The sequence below is a fragment of the Pyrus communis genome, chromosome 7 (genome assembly GCF_041283825.1).
Source record: "Pyrus communis isolate YQ-2024b chromosome 7, ASM4128382v1, whole genome shotgun sequence".
NCBI classification, from domain to species: Eukaryota; Viridiplantae; Streptophyta; class Magnoliopsida; order Rosales; family Rosaceae; genus Pyrus; species Pyrus communis.
The window spans coordinates 18,691,770-18,718,064 of NC_142571.1; the positions used below are offsets into that span (position 1 = coordinate 18,691,770).

A 26,295-nucleotide genomic window follows, 5' to 3' on the forward strand; every position below is an offset into this window, starting at 1 on the left:
TTCTTGTAATTTCCACTTTAGTGACATTTGTATAAATTGGTGATTTATCTGGTGTAAAGTACTTATTTTTCGCAAGAGGTTTGTGATTTATTTGAATTTTTTTTAAAATACAAGCCATATTAAATTAATATACATTAAGGCGATGGAGAGGAAAGTCCTATTTATCTAAACAATTCATCACTTGCTTGTGACTCGGTGACTTTCATAGTATTTTCCATTACACTTTAGTTTCGATTCCTCCTCCCATTATCGCTTGTGTGAAAATAAAAAAACCACTAGTTATGACTTAGGATCAAAAAAATAAAATAGAAACTAAAATACAACATGGGGTCTCAGTTGCATGTTTGTGAATTTAATATGAAATATATTAGTTAGCCCGGTCGGAGGTTAGATTAGAAAGCATGTGTGGAACTTTATAGTAAGCCCTTCCTAACTTCGTATTATTGGACCACCCGAAAAACTAAGACTTGAATATTTAAAGCTTCGTTGAAAAAAAAAAAAAAAAAAAAAAAAATATATATATATATATATATATATATATATTTAAAGCAAAATTCAGCTACGTGCCTCCCATACATCCATTTGTGACAGAACGTTGTTACAACTTGGTCTTCATTCATTCTTCGTGCTTTGGATGCGTGATAAGGCTGACAATAATTATACTTAAGGAGGTCAAAATTAATTAACCAATGCATAAATCTGACTCCCTATGTCTTTTTTTTTTTTTTTTTTTATAGAGATAAACTTTAGTGGTTTTGTTCAATAATTCAAGAAAGCATACAATCCTTCAAGAGGACATCCTTGATCAAGTCCGGAAGGGTTTCAAACCAACAAAAATTTAAATCTAAGACTAAGGCCAGCTTGGCCATTTGGTATGCCGCAATATTGGCGGATTGACGGATGTGGCAGTCCTTGGAGGAGTCAAGGCCTCTCAAACTAACTTGAATATCTTCAATCAGCAAGTAGGCGAGGAGCCCCCCTGTAGGCTACCATGTGCTTGAACCACCTGGAGAGCGTCACTCTCCAAAATAACATGTGTCCGGTTCTGTTGTAAAGCCCAGCAAATACCCTCTCGAGCAGCAAGGATTTCAACCAACAACCATGCCAAATGCGAATGGACAGACCATTACCCACCCTCCAGCATGTCCCTCTTTCTAGAAGTGACCCGGCTTCAAAAATTCCTCTCCAACACGCCGATGGGGAAGTGCATAAAGTCGCATCCCAAAATGAATTATGAGGAAAATATTTTGCTTTGAGGAGCCGAGATGCAAGTGAGTCAGGGTTCAATATTTTTCTTGACGGAGCTGCACAACCGTAGCCCTCGCCGACGGAGATATGTCGCGGGGAGGAGATGGCAAGATCCGGGAACGGTTGTGACGCACCAAGCCATCAACCTCCAAAGAATCGCCACTTCATTTATCACCAGTTCGAAGAGTTAAGGAGGCAAATTGCCGGGGGCTGATATCTTGTTGGTTGCCCTCTGCAACATTCGACGATTGCCAATTTCACCTGGTTAAGGTTTGATGTGCTTTTAAAATGTCTGAAAACGCTTCTACATAAAATGTTTTTTTTAGAATCAATCTTTACTAAAAATGCACGTAAATCTTGAAAAATCACTTAAAGTGCTTTTGGACCCAAAAACATTTTCACTAAAAGTTCTTCGACGGAGATCCCAAAATCTAGCAAATAATTGGATTCAAATTGAAGGGGTCCTGAGTTGGGTTGGTTGGTGGGCCAAAAAATGGTCCTCCAAGCCCAAAAGGGGTCTCGAAATCTACTCTTAAGAACAGTGACTACACGCCTTTTCGCCCCTCTAAGACAATATCTCGGTGTAACAGGTTATAGTGCCCTACTCTTCAGGATACAACAACCTATGATATTTATAAACGTACAATGTGTGTGTAGTGATGAAAATCGAGTCAGAGAGGCTCTGTAAATTCCTATATGTGTTCTCCATGTGTTGCCCAGTTCCCGGCGAGCTAGTTCGAAGGGAAGTTGTCGAATCCGGTGGATTCGGCCTCTCATTGTCCTAAAACTGTATTAGGTGAGCTCCTAGGCATTTTAACTACGTTTTATGTAATTTTGGAGCAAAAATGTGTTGAAATCCAGCTGGGGGGAAGCCTTAACCGTATCTACATATTCTACAGTTCGGGCTGTACTCCAGCTACGGTGTGGAGGTCAACCGAGATCTTGTTAAACTTAAATGATATCTAGAGATTATTGGTGATTTATTTTCACCACATGGTCATCATACATATCGTGTACTTAGTTATATTTCTAGTAGAGTCTAAATTCCAATAGACGCTCGTTATCGACTAGGTAGAGGCCATTTCACCTGCTTGATATACATTTGATTTACTTTGATTGTGTGAATGGACTTACATTCTTTGATATAACGAGTGATGTGATAATGATATGAACGTGATCACTATCATGGTAGTATCATATGTATGTAGCTTTTTACTATATATGTGATTTTTAAAACGGGAGTTATTGCTTTCGAATGATTTAAAGTTAACTAGATATACTTGATCCACTCACACTCTATTTTTCGATCCCTCAAGACATAGCAAGAATAAGGGGAACCCCGAAGGTAAGGAGTGGGCGTGGCAGTGAGGCCTTCGCCTTTAGATTTTGGTGATGATTCATTTACTGCAGTTTATCTTAATTTGTAATAATTGCATGATCATACTTCGATTATGCATGGCACTGCACTACTTTGTGTTTATAACAATGAAACTACTATCAGCTCTGGTATGATAATCAACAATGGGATTGTATGCCTGAACATATGTCCCCAAGTGGGAAGGTTGATTAGGAACGCTTTGTAGTTGCTTTTTACTAATGAAAAATGAACTGTTTAGTTCAAATTCTTTGACAGCATAATTATCTTACTATGGCTTTCATTATTAAGCTGGCTTGTGACGTCATCTCATGATGGGATTATGTGGTCAATTTAGTGGCGATCAGCACATCACGGTCTCGTAACTTGTGTTAGTGAGGTTGGAGTGTGTCACTCATGATTTAGAATTTTTATGGCGTGTTTACGTACCCGTAATTGGAATCAAAATGTGGAATTATGGAATACTCCAACATTTACCCAATCTTGAGGAATTGAAAATGTGGTGGGACCCACAAAAATTTTGGAATTCAATTCCTTCTTTTGGAGGAATTGGACTCCTAAGATATATGAGGTATTTCAATTCTGCCTGCTATGGAGAATCCGGAATACAAATTTTCTACCACTTATATCCTCACTTTATTTTTAAAATTCTAGCACTACCCTTTGCATTAACAGAGAAGATCCAACTGCTGCTGTCCAACGCTAATGTCCAGTGCCACTCCCTCCCCCAACACTGCAATCGCCCATGCCTAGTGACGCAACCCAAACCCACTACTTCCACTCCCTGCCATATCTCCATGTTTCCCCAGGAAAAATTTTGAAATCAAATGCACTGGGTTAGAGAGAGAAAAAAAGAAGAAGAGAGAGGGAATGAGGGAGTTGCAGTGGAGTGTATTTGCCATCAGATGGCCAAGACTTGAAATCATAATGGAATGGATTGAGATAGCGAGAGGTGGCTGTGTGGGTTCTTTATGAAGAGAAAGATAAGGGGGTGTAGTCAACTTGGATTTCACAGGATTTTAACAGACTTTTTTTAAGTGACAAATTTGAAAAGATTTTAATAGATTCACAATTATGTGGATTTTAACAGCTTTATATGGATTTTTATTATAAATTTTTATAGATTTGTATAGATTTCTTAGGATTTTAGTTGACTTCTACAACATAAAATAAAATTTCTTTCCTAGTTCACAATCTGAAAGGAACATAAACATATATCTATTGATATAGAAATACAAACCAATGAAATATGTAAATAGAATGGGTCATTGAGAATATTGATCCAAGAGTTTGAATAATTGTTAAGGATAGCTTCTGCTTTAGAACATCATATCCATTCAAGAATGATGATTTCAAGTTCAAGAATAGCATATCCAATCATGAATAAAAATATATGTGAAGGAATACCAAATGGCAATCGAAATTGAGTAGGAACATATATGGGCAGCAAAATCCTGGGATAAAAACATTTTAACTATGGCAAAAAAAACATTTTAACTCAAAAATATGGACACTAATTATTCAAAAGTGCAAATGGGAAATGTTGCAAGTGTGGCAAACAGGTTCGTTGGGGCAGTCACGAGCAAGGTGACTGGGTTTCCGACAGTTGTTGCAGGCCTTCTCATTTGTGCAATCGACTGCAGTATGACCCAGCATGTAGCAATTGTTGCAGAGCCTTGCATCGCGGGATGAAAGACTAGGGTTCAAGCAATCACGAGCTAGATGGCCTTTCTTACCACACATATGGCAGACTGGATCACTGGGACATTAGTTTGCAAGATGTCCAGGCTCCTTGCAGTTCCAACACATAGTTGTTGAGTTGCATTCAGCAGCAATGTGGCTGATAAAACATATATAGCATTTGAATATTAAAAATACTTTCACCGGAGAAAATCAGGATTTGCGGTCCTCCATTAAACCTGTTTTCTATAGCTCAAAACCTTAAACGGAAAATGAAAGGTTCGGCAGACTCTCATATTCGGGCAATCTCTTGCAAAATGCCCTGGCCGTTTACATTTATTTCAAAGATTATCCTGCCTGAAGAATAAGTGAATAATCATTTTGGCATGAAATTGAAGGTGAAACAGCAAAAGGCTATATCAGTTTTGAATCTTTGATAAACATATGGAGTCCAAATACCAAGGAATCAGTTTGGGTGCAATCTACATGAATAGCTATCAAATTATTATCAGAAAGGAGGACTCAGCCAGTGAAAATTAAAGTCAACTTGAACAGTTTAAACAAAATTTCTTTGAGTATTCAAATGTCGCACAAACACATGAACACATCAAAGTTTTACAGGATAATCCCAATTCAAAAAAATCATGGTCCGATTGTTACTCATCTTCCTAGATGAACAAACCAAGAGCATGAATTCAAAAAAATACAAAAACACGCAAAACGGGGGAGTCTACCGGGAAATTCTCTGAACTCATGGTAAGACTGTTCATCTTCTATGGTTTGGTGTGAAAAGAAATTTGAGGGGCGAGGGTTGGATTGTTGATAGCATTTGGTATTTACATTACCCACTTTCAAATCCATCAAAATCCTTCATTCACAAAAATCCTAGCAAATCTTTGACATTTCCACTACACCTAGATTTGTATGGACTTTTTAAACTTTTGATTGACTACCAATGACTTTGGATGTATTCTTTAAATCCTCCAAAATCCTAATTTGACTACCCTATTATTTTAAAATCTTTTAAAATCCACATTGAAACTCCAAATTGACTACACTCTGATTTTAAATTCTATTCAAATACTATCAAATCCTAATTTGACTACACCCCCTAAGATTGGTTTGGGGTATATTCGCTTTTTTTATGAATTATTATACAAAATTTTATTATATAGATATTGAATAAGGGTATTTTTATTATCATATTGAATTATATTTCGATTTTGGTGAATTAGGAAACACATATATGGAATCAATACTTTTTTTACTCTAATTCCTGAAAATTTAAGTAATCAATTTCAACAGGAATCTAATTCTAACTCCTCCTCATTCCAACTCATCATCAATTCAATTTTTCTTTAATTCAATTTTTCTCATTCTGATTACGGATTAGTCAACAGACTGCTAGTTTGTTTAGTAGGTGTTTTTAGGTAGTGTGGGTTTGGCAAAAGATTGGGCTTACTTTTCATGATGTGGGTTTTTTATTTGTTGGTTCGGCCTTTTGTGTGGTTAGATTTGCCCATGCGCGTGTATCTTTTTTTTCTGAGTGTGATATACGGTTGAGCTGGATGGTCTATTCCGATACAACTCGTACTTTTGTTGATCATTTTATGTGCAGAGCCTCCATAATAGTGGTTACCATTGACTTCTTTTACGGTTTCTTTTATCTACTGCTTGTATTAAAAAATGTTGCTTTACTAGTTTTATTTGATGGTTTTATGTGCAAAATCTGTCGTGCTACGCTTTATTAATTGGCTGAATTTTTAGTTGTCAAAATTGAAGTTCTTTTGATTTTGAAGTGTGATTTATGTTCCTAAACTACTTCTACTGTTTGTCAAGCACACATATCCACCAATATGGTGACTATTACATTCACCAAATTGACCTTATTTTTGGCTTTTGAGTCCTTCTGATTTGAAGACTCCTCAAATTTAATCCATAATGCCTTCTTTTAAGTTTGTACATTTTATTAACTTTATATTTAAGCCGCTATTGTTTTACCAATAAAAAAATGTACTCTTTTTGGTAAAAATTCACCCAAATCTAACATGCATCTTTTTGCCATTTTTTTTTATTTAGGTTTCAAGTGTATGTAAATCTCTATGTATAGTTTCTTAATCTTGAAGATGTATTATATGTTAAGTTGTCAAACTAAAAATTATCACATAAGTTACATCTAGTAATAAATTACTTAAACTTTGTATTGGCGGAATTGTTTTAAGTATTAAGATCACATTGTTTCATCATTTTCTTTTCTTATTAAAAAATCAAACAATGAATTTTTTTTTTTTTGAAGTGATAACGTGCCAATATAAAGAAAAAGAATACTGATTTCCATACGTAGTTCACCTTTACCAGACTAAAAAAAAAGCATTATACTCATGATTAAGACCCTGTGATTCCCTAATTATGTTTCTATTCACTTTTAGAATCCGTTCTATGACAAAACAAAAACCTCCACCATAAAATTCTCCATAAGTTGGCAATGCTCCTACAGATTGATCCTCTTGGTTTAATTGTATCCTCAGCGGAGAATTCCCTTGTCTCTACCACCTGCCTTTCTTTCTGCATATATAGTATACAGTCATCATGCAACATGTTTGGCATTGAAAAATAAAAAATTTGACTTATAAACTTGAGAAATGTTCGCTTGCTGGTACAGTCTAACATGTTACGTTGCTAGACTGAAACAGAATCCTAAGTTGTTAAATCTTGTTTCAATGCGCGATTATATTGAATTCATTAACCACAAAATGTAAGTATATACGTATATTTGTGGTAAACCGGAATCCAATCCTTATTATAGGTGTCATCTTCAAGCACCACATTGTATGGAAGTGGTTTTAATTCAATGAAACCTCTGTGCTTTCCCTCAGTAACTATACCACCAAGATGAGTCCTCCATAGCAGAAATTAAAGCTAATTATTGGGACGAAGAGAAATATTAATGTTTATCAGAAAATTAGATTTATGAAAAGCATGTACATAATTTAGGTAAAAAAAGAGAGATAATTAGGCAATTAAGTACATGGCTTCACCAACAAATCCAGCATCTGCGAATAATTCAGTATCCATAATTCTGAGTTTGAGATAAGTCAGCTTTTTCCAATTTGACGAGGGAAATTTAAACGTGACTTTTCCATTCCAGCTAACCTTTTCATCTTCACCTGCATGCATCACACAACCCATTTAATCAATTAGCGAAAGGATGATATATATATATATATATATATATATATATATGTGTGTGTGTGTGTGTGTGAGCGCGCGCGCGCGCGCATATATATGCTATATATACATGCATATGTCTCCAAATGGGAGTCCAGATCTGGAGAGGAAACAAATTTAAGACATACCTGATGACTGTTTGCTTCTATATTCTTGATTTCCACACTTTATGATCACGTAGTAGGATGGTCTACCTGTAACGGTAATTGAGTGCAATGTGACTAATGAGATAAAAAATGTTCAAGAAATTAATTCGAAAAAAAAAAAAAGGTACGAAAAATAGGACATCATTGTATAAATATTGAGGATTTTTAAATTTTGACATGGATTTTCAGGTACACATTGTGTTGATCTATAATAAAAATAAGTGAGATCCATTGTTATGTGATAAGTCCCTTCTGAATTTTACTAGGTCTTAGCGCGTACTAAACATAAAGGGAAATTGCTCCTTTCGAGAAGGGAGGAGGGGTTAAATTTGGATTTAATCATATAACCATGGCTTACCAAGAAGATTTGCCTTTAGCATCAACAAGAAGCACGTCAAGGGTTCCTCCTTTCATGTATGGCTGCATGTTGGCATTCTCTCACATTTCACAGAAAGTACCTGTATATGCATAATATATATAATGCTATAATATTAATTAGAAAATGAAACCAATGGTGCATGTCAGGTTGACTAAACTGGACGTTTAAAGGAGTAAATCTGAGCGTGTTTTGGTTTAATGAAAGGCTTATACACGTTTCATGTCATTTAATAAAACCATATATGTTTTTTCTGGTATTAATGGAAAAAAATATGGAGTGAATTTTGTTTTCACTTAGTTGGAGGAGGTCTTATGTTTCATTCATATAAATGATGAAGACGATATATATTTTTGATGAGTTTAATTTTGACTACGATTAGACAGTTATGAGTTTATTTCCTCCAATGTAACAACAAAAAAAAGCTTCGAATCATGTAATTTGTAAAAAAGACTTGTAACTCAAGTAATTATAAATATTTATTCCTACACCTGAAGATGGTTTGATTTCTACATCACCACTATGGTTTCCATGTCAAATCTGATGGGTTGTGCCTGACTTGGGCTCATTATGGGCCTAAGCCTAACAAGTCCCAAGAAAATAAAGTGTAGTTTTTGCCCTTGAAAAAAAAGAAGAAGATGCTCAAATACTTCCTCAGTTTAATTATGAGCACAAAATCGCAAGTGGCCATTTATCATAACGATGAAATGGAGTTGAGTATTTGTATGATGATTTGGGTTTGAATTTTATCGATGACTAATCTAACAAAATCTATCGTTTGACTAAATAAAAAAAAAAAAAAATTTATGAGCACAAAATCTACAACATTATAGCCTAGTGGGATTTGCCTACGTGGTATAAGCAGTGTTTAAAATTTCTTTGATATGATCCTTTACATGAAATTATTCAAAAAATCAAAGAAAGATATAGAATGTGGGTGAAGTCTAAACGTCACCTTATATCGGATAAATTCTTAAGTTTAGGCTAAAATCGACATATATTGTTGATATCTCTGACACATCTGTTAAATATCAGAGAAACTCTTATATTTCGTCCAAACCAATCTTTGACAATCCCTAAAGTTTCATTTTAACTTTCCATTATTTCCATCGAAAGTAACTGATATTGATGTCGATGTTCGCTATATCTATCGATATTTCTATAAATTTGCATATTGATATATTCACTGATATTAATATCGATATTCGATATTCGATATTCGATATATCCATCTATATTTCCATAAATTTGCATATCGATATTTTAAACTTTGGGTATAATTAAATTAATGGTCACACTGAATACTTCTTTGACAATTAAATGGGAATGATGGTGCAATTTCCTAAATGCAAAACAAAGGCCACTAGTAGCTCAAAGTTGCTTACTTTTTCTGGAAAATAACAATTAAAAAAAGGCAATTGGCTAAGATGATGAAAAATTAAATTTTAATTGTCAAAATGGTTAGGTGTCTTTATACACAATTTATATCACCTTCATAGACTCACCACCCATCATTTTTTTTTAAGTTAAAAGTTCAGCACTTTGATTTATAGAATCGTTAAAATAGCCAATCTGCCTAAAGAAAAAAAGGTCTGCTAGATTTTCAAATTGTCCTCATTTGCATGAATTGTTCATCATGTATTCATAGAAAGAAAAAAAACTATAAAAGATATTGGCACTTAGCTAGTAACTATTCTACTTTATCTTTTATTTTGATATTTGGCCATTGTAGATGTCTAGATTAATTACTAAAAAGTAAAAACTAGTCATCATGGATTGCCCTAATTTTGTGCCCAATGTATGACTCATCGGCTTGCTCGTTTTGTTTTGTCTAATATTTTAATTTGTTTAGTTTGAAGTGCCTTCTGATTTTATTAGGACGTTCTTATTAGCGAATGCTTCCAGCCAATATATATATATATATATAGATAGATGCTAATGCAATTACCAACCACTAGGCTCTGATACCAAATGGGGCGGAACTAACAACAGGCGGCAAAGCCAGCCATAGAATATAAAGTGCGGAAGTAAATCATAAAATAGCAGCAGGAGGCATAGCCGTCCATATAATGATTTATATAATCTGTTCATTGCTATTCACATACTTGTATCTTATCTGCATTTCTTAATCGTCGGTCCTCAGTTCTTCTTTCTTCCAGCCAAACAGTAAGACGTGGTCCAAACAATAAGTCCCAGGAGAGGCATGAGCGGAGCGCATGAGCGGGGGAAGAGTCTAGACATACGAGGAAGGTGAATCTTTTAAGTTTTGCATATAGTATACTTGTTTTGTGCATTTCATGAGTAGATTATTTAGATCTAGTTCAATGGCCAGCACTAGCTCTAGATCCACCTTAGGAACTATACCTGACATTGTCAATGAAGAACAAAAATTGGATTTTCAAACAGACGAAAGTATTGATTTTTCCGACTGGAACATTCCAAAAGTTTCAACCCAAAATATTTACAAGAAAAAATGGTCTTTGACCTCTTTTAAATCCGAACATCACGTCAAAACAGTTGAGAAGGCTTATGCTCTTAGCAAAGAACATGAGACTTGTCAATTATTTTCTCCAGAACAAATCAAAGCGCATCGCAAAAACGGTCATAACTATCTTCACATTGGTTTAGTTCAAATCGCTGTTAAACCTTTAACACGAAAAGGTCTTAATACGTCTATTCTTTTATGTCTTCGTGACGCCCGATTTACTGATTTTAACGATAGTATTCTTGGAATGATTGAATCAAGTCTTTATAACGGACCTATCCATTTTGATTGTTTTCCAGATCTCACAATAAGTCTTTCAGACCCACATGTTTTAAAAGCTCTTACTCTTAATATCAAAACCTCCGGGTACCAAGTCCTGGAAGGAACACAACCTTTGGCACTTATTTTTAGAGTTTATTACAAAGTCACTGGCACAAACATGAATTTTCAAGCTTTGAACAAAAGTCCTCGCGACCACACTCTTTTAATCCAAACAACCCAAGAAAGCGCAAACATTAGAGTACCAAGAACCATTAGGTGGTCAGACATCAGTCTCCCCTCAGATTGGTGTTTAATTAATGAAAGTAAGCCGGTTTCCGTCCAAAACAGCCTCGTTAATCTTGACAACATTGAACAATATTTTGATGGCACAGTTAAAATCAATTTTGATCGTCCAGCAAGAAAATCTTGTGAATCAGTTTTGTCACACAAATCTTTTACTCCTAGCAGACAGTCTTTTTCTGGATCCACGTCAACCGATAGACTGGGTCGAGATCAAGATTTGATCAAATCTTTAGTAAACAAAAAGTTAAAAGAGCAGGAAGCTGCACAACAAGATCTAGTCAATGATTTACTCAAATTAAAGTCTGTCGACACTTCTTCACAAGTTGCACATCCTGTTTATCATCCTCCAAACCAAGAAGAACCCACTTCTCCAACTCCTTCTGATTTTGAAACAACATCGGTGAATCACCAATTACTTGTTTTGAATAAACCACATAAAATCCGATGGAGGAAGCTTAAAGCTGACATCGCTTCTGAGGAAAACATCCCCAGAAGAAATATTTTTAGAAAAAAGTATTGTGATGAAGAAAAGCTAGCCATATATGCCGAATGGAAAGCTTTTGTAGAACAATACCAATTTGAAATATCTTTCTTTGATTTTATTGAAAAACATTTTGAAACAAAAAATAAAGTTACGGTTGTTACCAAAGAAAATTGGGTTAAGGAAGACAAAACTTTGATTTCCTCCAGTCATCCTCCCAAAGAAACTATTTTGATTTCCACTGGTAATACCAACATCCCCGCAACCCCTTTCAAAATTCCAAAAGAAGATTCTGGTTTTAAACCTGTCATTGAACAGAACAATTTTACAAACCAAAGTCTTCATACTATTGGAAAACAGTTAGACAAAATCGAAACCAAAATCGACAAATTGTCTCAACCAATTTCTTCTCCAAAAGAAAAACCTTTAGTAAATTTTACTGATACTGCTTCAAGTTCCACTGCTTTAAAATCCATGACTACTTTACAAAAAATTGATCATATGCTCACTGAGCTCAAAAAAGAGAAAGTTGTTAATGTTTTGCAAAACAATGATGTTTCTGTCGAAGAAGAAAATACTTCTGATTCTTCTCAGGACACGGAAACTAGTTCTGCTATCCAAAATATTGAAAATATTTTTCAAAACATTGATCTTCAACCAACTTTTGATTTAAAACGTATTCGTACTCATCCGGTCAACCCTACTTCTCTCACAAAAAACTGGTATCCCAGGCCAACTCCTCCTGACCTTCAATTTGAAGAACGAAATATTCAAAATCAATTTTCGGTTTCAGCCGACAAACTTTATGAGTGGAACATAGATGGCTTATCCGAACAAGAACTTTTGAACAAACTTCAACACATGTCCATGGTTGCTAATAGCTACATTTCAAATCACAATTTTACACAAACACAAATCGTTGATCTTCTCGTCACTGGTTTCACTGGAATGCTTCATTCTTGGTGGGAGAAGCACTTAACTTCTCAGTCCAGAGATGAAATACGCTTTGCGGTCAAAAAAGATGAGGAAGGATTTCCCATTTTTGACGAAACGATAGGACAGGGAATACCCGACGGAGTAAATACTTTACTTTATACGATTATAGAACACTTTATAGGAACACCCAGCAACGTTACTACGCGTATTCACGACCAACTGAGTAATTTAAGGTGTCCAACCTTAAGTGATTTCAGATGGTATAAAGATGTTTTCATATCCAGAGTTATGCTTCGGGAAGATAGTAATCAACCTTTTTGGAAAGAAAAATTTATCAATGGTTTACCCAATCTTTTTGCTCACAAAATTCGAAATGTTTTAGTAAATGAAGAAGGTGTCATACCTTATCATACCCTTACTTATGGTAACATAGTTAATGTTATTCAAAAGGAAGGATTGAAAATGTGTATCGACATGAAGATTTCAAAACAAGTTCATAAAGATAAATCTATTGCTAAATACGAACTTGGAACATTTTGTGAACAATACGGTTTACCTCCAATCGCTCCTTCGAGTAAAAAGAAAAAAGCCCAACAAACCAGCAAGTTTTCTAAACATCAATCCAGATTTTATAAAAACAAAAGATCTTCCAACAAACCTTTTCAGACAAATAAATTTTATGAAAAACCATCTTCAAACAAAAAACCTTTTAGAAAGTCTAAAAAGGATTTTCAAAATAAAAAGGGAAAGTGTTATAAGTGTGGTAAATTTGGTCATTATGCAAATGAATGCAAGGTTAAAAAGGTTATTAACCAACTAAAAATCTCTGAAGAAGAGAAGGTTCAACTTATCCAGGCTTTAGAAATTAGAAATACCGACTCTAGTCAATCTGACAAAAATCCCGATTTTTCCGTCTCCGATTCTAGCAGTTCTAGCGACGTCTCCTCGCCAAACATTAAGTTTGGGTGCACGGACACTTGTTGTAACAAAATTTCAGTGCTTAATAAGCAAGAAGAACAAGAAGAGTTTTTAATAGAATTAATTAGTAAAGTCGATGATCCTGATTTAAAATCTTTTTATTTGAAAAAACTCAAAAATTTGATTTCTTCTCATGAACCTGGCACTAGTCAAATTTCTTCTCAAAAGATTTCTCTCAGTACCACTTTGGAACGTTTTAATAAATCCAAAAAGGAGATCACCCTCAAAGATTTGCAAAAAGAAGTTAATCAAATCAAATCGGAAATTAAGTTTTTAAAATCCGAAAATACCGACATTCGTTCACAACTCAGTAGAGTACGTACGCAAGAACTCGTCCAAGAACAAAATGGTTCTTCCTCAAATTCCGATTCCGACGCTCACTCGACTAAATCTTCTTCTTCAAAAGAACTTGTTTTAAGTCTTTTAGACAAAATAAGAATTCGAAAATGGTATTCTAAAGTTACGATAGTAATCGGAGATTTTCATTTAGAAACCATCGCTTTAATTGATTCAGGTGCAGATTTAAATTGCATTCAAGAAGGATTAATACCTACTAAATATTTTCACAAGTCTACGGAAACACTTAGCGCTGCAAATCAATCCCCGATGAAATTAAAATATGAAATTCCCAAAGCCCATGTTTGTCAACAAAATATTTGTTTTAAAACTCCATTTGTTTTAATCAAAAATATTTCTGATCCAGTTATTTTGGGACTCCCTTTCATTGCATTAATTTATCCTTTCAAAGTTCATCACAACTGTATTTCTACCAAGGTTTTTGGCCAAAAAATTACTTTTGAATTTTGCATGGAAACAGATCTTAAAAAGTTAAAACAACTTCAAAAAGATAATGTTTCAAAAACTCTCAACCAGATTACTGCAAAATCCCAACAAATTGCTTTTTTACAGGAAGAAATTCTTCACAAAAGAATTGAAGAACAATTAACAAACAAATCTTTATTAGATTCTATTTGCCAGTTTTCTGATAAGCTTACTAAAGAAATTTGTTCCGATCTTCCAAATGCTTTTTGGCACAGAAAACAACATATTGTTAAACTACCTTATATTAAAGATTTTATTGAGTCAAAAATCCCCACAAAAGCACGACCAATTCAAATGAATCAAGAAGTTTTAGAGTTTTGTAAAACTGAAATTAATCAACTTTTAGAAAAAGGAATTATCCGTAAAAGCAAATCTCCATGGTCATGCCCTGCTTTTTATGTCCAGAAAAACGCAGAATTAGAACGCGGTGCTCCACGACTGGTTATCAACTACAAACCATTGAATGATGTTTTAGAATGGATCCGATATCCAATTCCTAACAAAAGAGACTTGATAAAGAGACTTTCTCAGGCAACTGTTTTTTCTAAATTTGATATGAAATCAGGCTTTTGGCAAATTCAAATTCATGAATCTGATAAATACAAAACTGCTTTTGTAACTCCTTTCGGACATTATGAGTGGAATGTAATGCCTTTCGGCTTGAAAAATGCACCAAGTGAATTTCAAAATATCATGAATGAAATTTTTAATCAATACAGCCATTTTTCGATTGTTTATATTGATGATGTATTAATTTTCTCAAAATCAATAGAAGAGCATTGGAAGCATTTGCATGCATTTGTTAGGATCATTAGGTCCAATGGGTTAGTTGTTTCGGCATCTAAGATTAAGTTATTTCAAACCAGAGTTAGATTTTTAGGTTACCATATTTACAGGTCTACCATTCAACCAATAGATCGAGTCATCCAGTTTGCTGATAAATTTCCAGATCAAATTCTTGATAAAACCCAGCTTCAAAGATTCCTTGGATCTCTCAATTATGTTTCAGAATTTTATCCTCATCTGCGTCAACAATGTAAGCCCTTGTTTGATCGTCTCAAGGAAAATCCTCCATCATGGTCACAAAATCATACTTCCATTGTCAAACAGATCAAAAATCATGTCAAGACTTTGCCTTGCCTTGGCATTCCAACTCCCGGCTCTCTCAAAATAGTCGAAACCGACGCATCTGAAATCGGTTATGGAGGTATCCTTAAACAAAAAATTTCTTCCGAAGCTCCTGAACAAATTGTTCGTTTCCATTCAGGAGTTTGGAATTCTGCTCAAGCTAATTATAGTACTATTAAAAAAGAGATTTTATCTATTGTATTATGTATTAGCAAATTCCAAGATGATTTATTAAATCAAAAATTTTTAGTTCGTGTTGATTGCAAATCTGCAAAACATGTTTTACAAAAAGATGTTCAAAATATTGCATCAAAACAAATTTTTGCACGCTGGCAAGCCATATTAAGTATTTTTGATTTTGATATTGAATACATTAAAGGCAGCCAGAATTGCATCCCAGATTTTCTAACCAGAGAATTTTTGCAGGGGAAGAATGGGTACTAATCCTACTCAGCAACGAAGGCTCCCAGCCACCCTTACCCAAACCCCAGCACCAGTAAAACAAGAGTCTATTCCCGACTCTTCATCGGCCCTCGCCATTACAAACAGATTTACTCCCTTAGGATCAACAGTAGGAAATATCCGACCAAATTACCAAACGGCCTTAGCCACCCCTTATGATCCTTACTCATCAGTTCGTTCTCCAGCTCCCTCACAACCAAAAACACCTAGCTATGCTAAAACATCACCATATGTCCAGAACCCTCATTCTGAAAAGCTTTTTAACATTCCTCTTCATATTAACAAAAACCAACCCCCGGAGCGCATTGCCAAATTACTCCTTCCACCAAATTTTCATTTCTTACCAACTGAATCCTATAAAAGCCTAAAATATTACCAGGCTATCCTTTCAGAAACAGAAAGCATTGCTATTAAGCCAATTTACAGTACCACTCACCAAAACAAAATATTGTATCATTCACTCCATATTGGAAAATTCCTTACCGAACTCGAATGGGGAATTCCCCTTTTTCACACAAAACCCCTTCATACTCAGCATGTTCTCATCCCAAACAATCATTACAATTACTATGATTATATCCAAGCATGGACCAACATTTTTCTCCACCAGACAGAAGACTTTAGTCATTCATGGTTCATAACTTTTGATAAGAATTTCAGATTGCGGTTTCCTGCATGGTTTCCAGATTGGTGGGCTTCCCATGGCCCAAGCTCTTCCATCATTCCAGATGACCTTCGTCATGTTCTCACAAACAACTTCCAGCCCAGTTTTGACAGAAGTCGTTTCGACAACAGAGTTACTATTTTTTCACTGCTCATGGCCAAGTACAAGATCCCATGGATTCTCAAATGGAACTTTGAAATGGACACCAGTGGTATTTACAGAACCAGATGGGTAAAATGGTGGGATAAATTCAACCACCAAAAAATTATTGATCTTGTAAAAGTGGAATTTCCCCAGGCATCTTTTCAGGCACTGCCAATCAAAGTTTCATCTTCGTCCTCACAAGCTTTGCCAGTTCATCAGCAATTTCCTGAATTACCAAAAGCTCAGGAACCAGTTCAGTCCTTATCAGACATTAGTCCATCTTCCTCCCTCAAAGGAATTTCCAAGTCAGCCAAGTCCTCCAGTTCAAAGAAAGAAAAAACTACCCAACTGCTGGATATGGCTCATCTGCTAATGGCGGAAGCAGCATTGCTGCAAAAGAAAAAAGGTTCAGACTCAGATTCAGATAATTCTGATGCCTCGTCTCAGCTTCCCGCCAAATGGGCTGATCAAGCAGATTTTCAAGATGCCCAGGACCCATTTGATATCTGAAAAGCAATATTTGCCCATGTGATTATGTCAGCCCAGCAACATCATCAGCAGTAGCTGCTTTCATATCTTCCGTAAAAACCGAAGCATTATTCTTCAAATAGTGAAAAACAAAAAGGTCACTATTCACAATAGTGAAAACAAAAATGTCACTATTCACAATAACAAAAAGGTCACTATTCACAATAGTGAAAACAAAAATGTCACTATTCACAATAGTGAAAAACAAAAAGGTCACTATTCTTTTAACTTTTGTAAAAGAATCAAAGCATCTTCACTATTCATTCACCTTTTGTAAAAGTATCATCGTGACTCCACAGTAGAGATCCATCAGTCAGACAGCTTTGCCAGCCTTCTCTTCTCGACCAGCGAGATTCCCGGATCAAATTGGCATTCTTCAACCATTCTCCTCCCTCTATAAAAGAGGAACTCATCTTCAGAAGAAGCATATAAGTTTTTAACTTCAAAAGCTCAGTTCAATATTATCTCTCTGAGATTATTCAAACACTTGTAATACAAATATATTATTCAGGATGCCTGCGAGCTCCATCTATTTGTTTACTTGTTTCATCTGCCATTAGGCAATACCTGTTTGTTATCTGCATTGCAGTAAGTTTTCAATAAAACTTATTTTCCAAATATACTTGCATCATTACGTTTAATTCATTATTTTGATATGCTACTCTGTCTTAATATGTTTTATTTCTGCACTTTAAATTATATGGACGGCTATGCCTCCTGCTGCTATTTTATGATTTACTTCCGCACTTTATATTCTATGGCTGGCTTTGCCGCCTGTTGTTAGTTCCGCCCCATTTGGTATCAGAGCCAAGTGGTTGGTAATTGCATTAGCATCTATCTAATCTGTTCATTGCTATTCACATACTTGTATCTTATCTGCATTTCTTAATCGTCGGTCCTCAGTTCTTCTTTCTTCCAGCCAAACAGTAAGACGTGGTCCAAACAATAAGTCCCAGGAGAGGCATGAGCGGAGCGCATGAGCGGGGGAAGAGTCTAGACATACGAGGAAGGTGAATCTTTTAAGTTTTGCATATAGTATACTTGTTTTGTGCATTTCATGAGTAGATTATTTAGATCTAGTTCAATGGCCAGCACTAGCTCTAGATCCACCTTAGGAACTATACCTGACATTGTCAATGAAGAACAAAAATTGGATTTTCAAACAGACGAAAGTATTGATTTTTCCGACTGGAACATTCCAAAAGTTTCAACCCAAAATATTTACAAGAAAAAATGGTCTTTGACCTCTTTTAAATCCGAACATCACGTCAAAACAGTTGAGAAGGCTTATGCTCTTAGCAAAGAACATGAGACTTGTCAATTATTTTCTCCAGAACAAATCAAAGCGCATCGCAAAAACGGTCATAACTATCTTCACATTGGTTTAGTTCAAATCGCTGTTAAACCTTTAACACGAAAAGGTCTTAATACGTCTATTCTTTTATGTCTTCGTGACGCCCGATTTACTGATTTTAACGATAGTATTCTTGGAATGATTGAATCAAGTCTTTATAACGGACCTATCCATTTTGATTGTTTTCCAGATCTCACAATAAGTCTTTCAGACCCACATGTTTTAAAAGCTCTTACTCTTAATATCAAAACCTCCGGGTACCAAGTCCTGGAAGGAACACAACCTTTGGCACTTATTTTTAGAGTTTATTACAAAGTCACTGGCACAAACATGAATTTTCAAGCTTTGAACAAAAGTCCTCGCGACCACACTCTTTTAATCCAAACAACCCAAGAAAGCGCAAACATTAGAGTACCAAGAACCATTAGGTGGTCAGACATCAGTCTCCCCTCAGATTGGTGTTTAATTAATGAAAGTAAGCCGGTTTCCGTCCAAAACAGCCTCGTTAATCTTGACAACATTGAACAATATTTTGATGGCACAGTTAAAATCAATTTTGATCGTCCAGCAAGAAAATCTTGTGAATCAGTTTTGTCACACAAATCTTTTACTCCTAGCAGACAGTCTTTTTCTGGATCCACGTCAACCGATAGACTGGGTCGAGATCAAGATTTGATCAAATCTTTAGTAAACAAAAAGTTAAAAGAGCAGGAAGCTGCACAACAAGATCTAGTCAATGATTTACTCAAATTAAAGTCTGTCGACACTTCTTCACAAGTTGCACATCCTGTTTATCATCCTCCAAACCAAGAAGAACCCACTTCTCCAACTCCTTCTGATTTTGAAACAACATCGGTGAATCACCAATTACTTGTTTTGAATAAACCACATAAAATCCGATGGAGGAAGCTTAAAGCTGACATCGCTTCTGAGGAAAACATCCCCAGAAGAAATATTTTTAGAAAAAAGTATTGTGATGAAGAAAAGCTAGCCATATATGCCGAATGGAAAGCTTTTGTAGAACAATACCAATTTGAAATATCTTTCTTTGATTTTATTGAAAAACATTTTGAAACAAAAAATAAAGTTACGGTTGTTACCAAAGAAAATTGGGTTAAGGAAGACAAAACTTTGATTTCCTCCAGTCATCCTCCCAAAGAAACTATTTTGATTTCCACTGGTAATACCAACATCCCCGCAACCCCTTTCAAAATTCCAAAAGAAGATTCTGGTTTTAAACCTATCATTGAACAGAACAATTTTACAAACCAAAGTCTTCATACTATTGGAAAACAGTTAGACAAAATCGAAACCAAAATCGACAAATTGTCTCAACCAATTTCTTCTCCAAAAGAAAAACCTTTAGTAAATTTTACTGATACTGCTTCAAGTTCCACTGCTTTAAAATCCATGACTACTTTACAAAAAATTGATCATATGCTCACTGAGCTCAAAAAAGAGAAAGTTGTTAATGTTTTGCAAAACAATGATGTTTCTGTCGAAGAAGAAAATACTTCTGATTCTTCTCAGGACACGGAAACTAGTTCTGCTATCCAAAATATTGAAAATATTTTTCAAAACATTGATCTTCAACCAACTTTTGATTTAAAACGTATTCGTACTCATCCGGTCAACCCTACTTCTCTCACAAAAAACTGGTATCCCAGGCCAACTCCTCCTGACCTTCAATTTGAAGAACGAAATATTCAAAATCAATTTTCGGTTTCAGCCGACAAACTTTATGAGTGGAACATAGATGGCTTATCCGAACAAGAACTTTTGAACAAACTTCAACACATGTCCATGGTTGCTAATAGCTACATTTCAAATCACAATTTTACACAAACACAAATCGTTGATCTTCTCGTCACTGGTTTCACTGGAATGCTTCATTCTTGGTGGGAGAAGCACTTAACTTCTCAGTCCAGAGATGAAATACGCTTTGCGGTCAAAAAAGATGAGGAAGGATTTCCCATTTTTGACGAAACGATAGGACAGGGAATACCCGACGGAGTAAATACTTTACTTTATACGATTATAGAACACTTTATAGGAACACCCAGCAACGTTACTACGCGTATTCACGACCAACTGAGTAATTTAAGGTGTCCAACCTTAAGTGATTTCAGATGGTATAAAGATGTTTTCATATCCAGAGTTATGCTTCGGGAAGATAGTAATCAACCTTTTTGGAAAGAAAAATTTATCAATGGTTTACCCAATCTTTTTGCTCACAAAATTCGAAATGTTTTAGTAAATGAAGAAGGTGTCATACCTTATCATACCCTTACTTATGGTAACATAGTTAATGTTATTCAAAAGGAAGGATTGAAAATGTGTATCGACATGAAGATTTCAAAACAAGTTCATAAAGATAAATCTATTGCTAAATACGAACTTGGAACATTTTGTGAACAATACGGTTTACCTCCAATCGCTCCTTCGAGTAAAAAGAAAAAAGCCCAACAAACCAGCAAGTTTTCTAAACATCAATCCAGATTTTATAAAAACAAAAGATCTTCCAACAAACCTTTTCAGACAAATAAATTTTATGAAAAACCATCTTCAAACAAAAAACCTTTTAGAAAGTCTAAAAAGGATTTTCAAAATAAAAAGGGAAAGTGTTATAAGTGTGGTAAATTTGGTCATTATGCAAATGAATGCAAGGTTAAAAAGGTTATTAACCAACTAAAAATCTCTGAAGAAGAGAAGGTTCAACTTATCCAGGCTTTAGAAATTAGAAATACCGACTCTAGTCAATCTGACAAAAATCCCGATTTTTCCGTCTCCGATTCTAGCAGTTCTAGCGACGTCTCCTCGCCAAACATTAAGTTTGGGTGCACGGACACTTGTTGTAACAAAATTTCAGTGCTTAATAAGCAAGAAGAACAAGAAGAGTTTTTAATAGAATTAATTAGTAAAGTCGATGATCCTGATTTAAAATCTTTTTATTTGAAAAAACTCAAAAATTTGATTTCTTCTCATGAACCTGGCACTAGTCAAATTTCTTCTCAAAAGATTTCTCTCAGTACCACTTTGGAACGTTTTAATAAATCCAAAAAGGAGATCACCCTCAAAGATTTGCAAAAAGAAGTTAATCAAATCAAATCGGAAATTAAGTTTTTAAAATCCGAAAATACCGACATTCGTTCACAACTCAGTAGAGTACGTACGCAAGAACTCGTCCAAGAACAAAATGGTTCTTCCTCAAATTCCGATTCCGACGCTCACTCGACTAAATCTTCTTCTTCAAAAGAACTTGTTTTAAGTCTTTTAGACAAAATAAGAATTCGAAAATGGTATTCTAAAGTTACGATAGTAATCGGAGATTTTCATTTAGAAACCATCGCTTTAATTGATTCAGGTGCAGATTTAAATTGCATTCAAGAAGGATTAATACCTACTAAATATTTTCACAAGTCTACGGAAACACTTAGCGCTGCAAATCAATCCCCGATGAAATTAAAATATGAAATTCCCAAAGCCCATGTTTGTCAACAAAATATTTGTTTTAAAACTCCATTTGTTTTAATCAAAAATATTTCTGATCCAGTTATTTTGGGACTCCCTTTCATTGCATTAATTTATCCTTTCAAAGTTCATCACAACTGTATTTCTACCAAGGTTTTTGGCCAAAAAATTACTTTTGAATTTTGCATGGAAACAGATCTTAAAAAGTTAAAACAACTTCAAAAAGATAATGTTTCAAAAACTCTCAACCAGATTACTGCAAAATCCCAACAAATTGCTTTTTTACAGGAAGAAATTCTTCACAAAAGAATTGAAGAACAATTAACAAACAAATCTTTATTAGATTCTATTTGCCAGTTTTCTGATAAGCTTACTAAAGAAATTTGTTCCGATCTTCCAAATGCTTTTTGGCACAGAAAACAACATATTGTTAAACTACCTTATATTAAAGATTTTATTGAGTCAAAAATCCCCACAAAAGCACGACCAATTCAAATGAATCAAGAAGTTTTAGAGTTTTGTAAAACTGAAATTAATCAACTTTTAGAAAAAGGAATTATCCGTAAAAGCAAATCTCCATGGTCATGCCCTGCTTTTTATGTCCAGAAAAACGCAGAATTAGAACGCGGTGCTCCACGACTGGTTATCAACTACAAACCATTGAATGATGTTTTAGAATGGATCCGATATCCAATTCCTAACAAAAGAGACTTGATAAAGAGACTTTCTCAGGCAACTGTTTTTTCTAAATTTGATATGAAATCAGGCTTTTGGCAAATTCAAATTCATGAATCTGATAAATACAAAACTGCTTTTGTAACTCCTTTCGGACATTATGAGTGGAATGTAATGCCTTTCGGCTTGAAAAATGCACCAAGTGAATTTCAAAATATCATGAATGAAATTTTTAATCAATACAGCCATTTTTCGATTCTTTATATTGATGATGTATTAATTTTCTCAAAATCAATAGAAGAGCATTGGAAGCATTTGCATGCATTTGTTAGGATCATTAGGTCCAATGGGTTAGTTGTTTCGGCATCTAAGATTAAGTTATTTCAAACCAGAGTTAGATTTTTAGGTTACCATATTTACAGGTCTACCATTCAACCAATAGATCGAGTCATCCAGTTTGCTGATAAATTTCCAGATCAAATTCTTGATAAAACCCAGCTTCAAAGATTCCTTGGATCTCTCAATTATGTTTCAGAATTTTATCCTCATCTGCGTCAACAATGTAAGCCCTTGTTTGATCGTCTCAAGGAAAATCCTCCATCATGGTCACAAAATCATACTTCCATTGTCAAACAGATCAAAAATCATGTCAAGACTTTGCCTTGCCTTGGCATTCCAACTCCCGGCTCTCTCAAAATAGTCGAAACCGACGCATCTGAAATCGGTTATGGAGGTATCCTTAAACAAAAAATTTCTTCCGAAGCTCCTGAACAAATTGTTCGTTTCCATTCAGGAGTTTGGAATTCTGCTCAAGCTAATTGTAGTACTATTAAAAAAGAGATTTTATCTATTGTATTATGTATTAGCAAATTCCAAGATGATTTATTAAATCAAAAATTTTTAGTTCGTGTTGATTGCAAATCTGCAAAACATGTTTTACAAAAAGATGTTCAAAATATTGCATCAAAACAAATTTTTGCACGCTGGCAAGCCATATTAAGTATTTTTGATTTTGATATTGAATACATTAAAGGCAGCCAGAATTGCATCCCAGATTTTCTAACCAGAGAATTTTTGCAGGGGAAGAATGGGTACTAATCCTACTCAGCAACGAAGGCTCCCAGCCACCCTTACCCAAACCCCAGCACCAGTAAAACAAGAGTCTATTCCCGACTCTTCATCGGCCCTCGCCATTACAAACAGATTTACTCCCTTAGGATCAACAGTAGGAAATATCCGACCAAATTACCAAACGGCCTTAGCCACCCCTTATGATCCTTACTCATCAGTTCGTTCTCCAGCTCCCTCACAACCAAAAACACCTAGCTATGCTAAAACATCACCATATGTCCAGAACCCTCATTCTGAAAAGCTTTTTAACATTCCTCTTCATATTAACAAAAACCAACCCCCAGAGCGCATTGCCAAATTACTCCTTCCACCAAATTTTCATTTCTTACCAACTGAATCCTATAAAAGCCTAAAATATTACCAGGCTATCCTTTCAGAAACAGAAAGCATTGCTATTAAGCCAATTTACAGTACCACTCACCAAAACAAAATATTGTATCATTCACTCCATATTGGAAAATTCCTTACCGAACTCGAATGGGGAATTCCCCTTTTTCACACAAAACCCCTTCATACTCAGCATGTTCTCATCCCAAACAATCATTACAATTACTATGATTATATCCAAGCATGGACCAACATTTTTCTCCACCAGACAGAAGACTTTAGTCATTCATGGTTCATAACTTTTGATAAGAATTTCAGATTGCGGTTTCCTGCATGGTTTCCAGATTGGTGGGCTTCCCATGGCCCAAGCTCTTCCATCATTCCAGATGACCTTCGTCATGTTCTCACAAACAACTTCCAGCCCAGTTTTGACAGAAGTCGTTTCGACAACAGAGTTACTATTTTTTCACTGCTCATGGCCAAGTACAAGATCCCATGGATTCTCAAATGGAACTTTGAAATGGACACCAGTGGTATTTACAGAACCAGATGGGTAAAATGGTGGGATAAATTCAACCACCAAAAAATTATTGATCTTGTAAAAGTGGAATTTCCCCAGGCATCTTTTCAGGCACTGCCAATCAAAGTTTCATCTTCGTCCTCACAAGCTTTGCCAGTTCATCAGCAATTTCCTGAATTACCAAAAGCTCAGGAACCAGTTCAGTCCTTATCAGACATTAGTCCATCTTCCTCCCTCAAAGGAATTTCCAAGTCAGCCAAGTCCTCCAGTTCAAAGAAAGAAAAAACTACCCAACTGCTGGATATGGCTCATCTGCTAATGGCGGAAGCAGCATTGCTGCAAAAGAAAAAAGGTTCAGACTCAGATTCAGATAATTCTGATGCCTCGTCTCAGCTTCCCGCCAAATGGGCTGATCAAGCAGATTTTCAAGATGCCCAGGACCCATTTGATATCTGAAAAGCAATATTTGCCCATGTGATTATGTCAGCCCAGCAACATCATCAGCAGTAGCTGCTTTCATATCTTCCGTAAAAACCGAAGCATTATTCTTCAAATAGTGAAAAACAAAAAGGTCACTATTCACAATAGTGAAAACAAAAATGTCACTATTCACAATAACAAAAAGGTCACTATTCACAATAGTGAAAACAAAAATGTCACTATTCACAATAGTGAAAAACAAAAAGGTCACTATTCTTTTAACTTTTGTAAAAGAATCAAAGCATCTTCACTATTCATTCACCTTTTGTAAAAGTATCATCGTGACTCCACAGTAGAGATCCATCAGTCAGACAGCTTTGCCAGCCTTCTCTTCTCGACCAGCGAGATTCCCGGATCAAATTGGCATTCTTCAACCATTCTCCTCCCTCTATAAAAGAGGAACTCATCTTCAGAAGAAGCATATAAGTTTTTAACTTCAAAAGCTCAGTTCAATATTATCTCTCTGAGATTATTCAAACACTTGTAATACAAATATATTATTCAGGATGCCTGCGAGCTCCATCTATTTGTTTACTTGTTTCATCTGCCATTAGGCAATACCTGTTTGTTATCTGCATTGCAGTAAGTTTTCAATAAAACTTATTTTCCAAATATACTTGCATCATTACGTTTAATTCATTATTTTGATATGCTACTCTGTCTTAATATGTTTTATTTCTGCACTTTAAATTATATGGACGGCTATGCCTCCTGCTGCTATTTTATGATTTACTTCCGCACTTTATATTCTATGGCTGGCTTTGCCGCCTGTTGTTAGTTCCGCCCCATTTGGTATCAGAGCCAAAGCTCTTCCATGGGGCCAAATGGCTGGCTCTGATACCAAATGGGGCGGAACTAACAACAGGCGGCAAAGCCAGCCATAGAATATAAAGTGCGGAAGTAAATCATAAAATAGCAGCAGGAGGCATAGCCGTCCATATAATTTAAAGTGCAGAAATAAAACATATTAAGACAGAGTAGCATATCAAAATAATGAATTAAACGTAATGATGCAAGTATATTTGGAAAATAAGTTTTATTGAAAACTTACTGCAATGCAGATAACAAACAGGTATTGCCTAATGGCAGATG

General features: G+C 35.2%; 2 protein-coding genes across 4 annotated transcripts; both read left to right on the forward strand.

Annotated features, from left to right (window-relative positions):
- The first annotated feature begins 10,161 nt into the window (after nucleotides 1-10,161).
- On the forward strand, nucleotides 10,162-17,473 carry LOC148695821 (uncharacterized). Of its 2 annotated transcripts, XR_015964675.1 has the most exons (3): nucleotides 10,162-10,303; nucleotides 15,874-17,342; nucleotides 17,397-17,473. XR_015964675.1 is itself a non-coding variant. In XM_088697826.1 (2 exons), exons 1-2 carry the CDS (start codon nucleotides 10,257-10,259, stop codon nucleotides 17,225-17,227), a joined length of 1,401 nt encoding a protein of 466 aa, XP_088553952.1. In that variant the 5' UTR covers nucleotides 10,162-10,256; the 3' UTR covers nucleotides 17,228-17,473. The 2 variants fall into 2 exon arrangements, 1 of the variants encoding a protein (XP_088553952.1); XM_088697826.1 differs by having other exon boundaries at nucleotides 15,874-17,473.
- A 218-nt stretch (nucleotides 17,474-17,691) lies between these two features.
- Nucleotides 17,692-25,425, forward strand: LOC148695822 (uncharacterized). Of its 2 annotated transcripts, XR_015964545.1 has the most exons (3): nucleotides 17,692-18,255; nucleotides 23,826-25,294; nucleotides 25,349-25,425. XR_015964545.1 is itself a non-coding variant. In XM_088697652.1 (2 exons), exons 1-2 carry the CDS (start codon nucleotides 18,209-18,211, stop codon nucleotides 25,177-25,179), a joined length of 1,401 nt encoding a protein of 466 aa, XP_088553778.1. In that variant the 5' UTR covers nucleotides 17,692-18,208; the 3' UTR covers nucleotides 25,180-25,425. The 2 variants fall into 2 exon arrangements, 1 of the variants encoding a protein (XP_088553778.1); XM_088697652.1 differs by having other exon boundaries at nucleotides 23,826-25,425.
- Nucleotides 25,426-26,295: the final 870 nt, after the last annotated feature.

Excerpts from the sequence above, each read along its gene's own strand:
- LOC148695822 (XM_088697652.1), top strand. The coding sequence starts at position 18,209 with ATGAGCGGAGCGCATGAGCGGGGGAAGAGTCTAGACATACGAGGAAG. Across the intron at positions 18,256-23,825 it reads AGTCTAGACATACGAGGAAG|GGGAAGAATGGGTACTAATC; the intron begins GTGAATCTTTTA and ends GAATTTTTGCAG.
- LOC148695821 (XM_088697826.1), top strand. The coding sequence starts at position 10,257 with ATGAGCGGAGCGCATGAGCGGGGGAAGAGTCTAGACATACGAGGAAG. Across the intron at positions 10,304-15,873 it reads AGTCTAGACATACGAGGAAG|GGGAAGAATGGGTACTAATC; the intron begins GTGAATCTTTTA and ends GAATTTTTGCAG.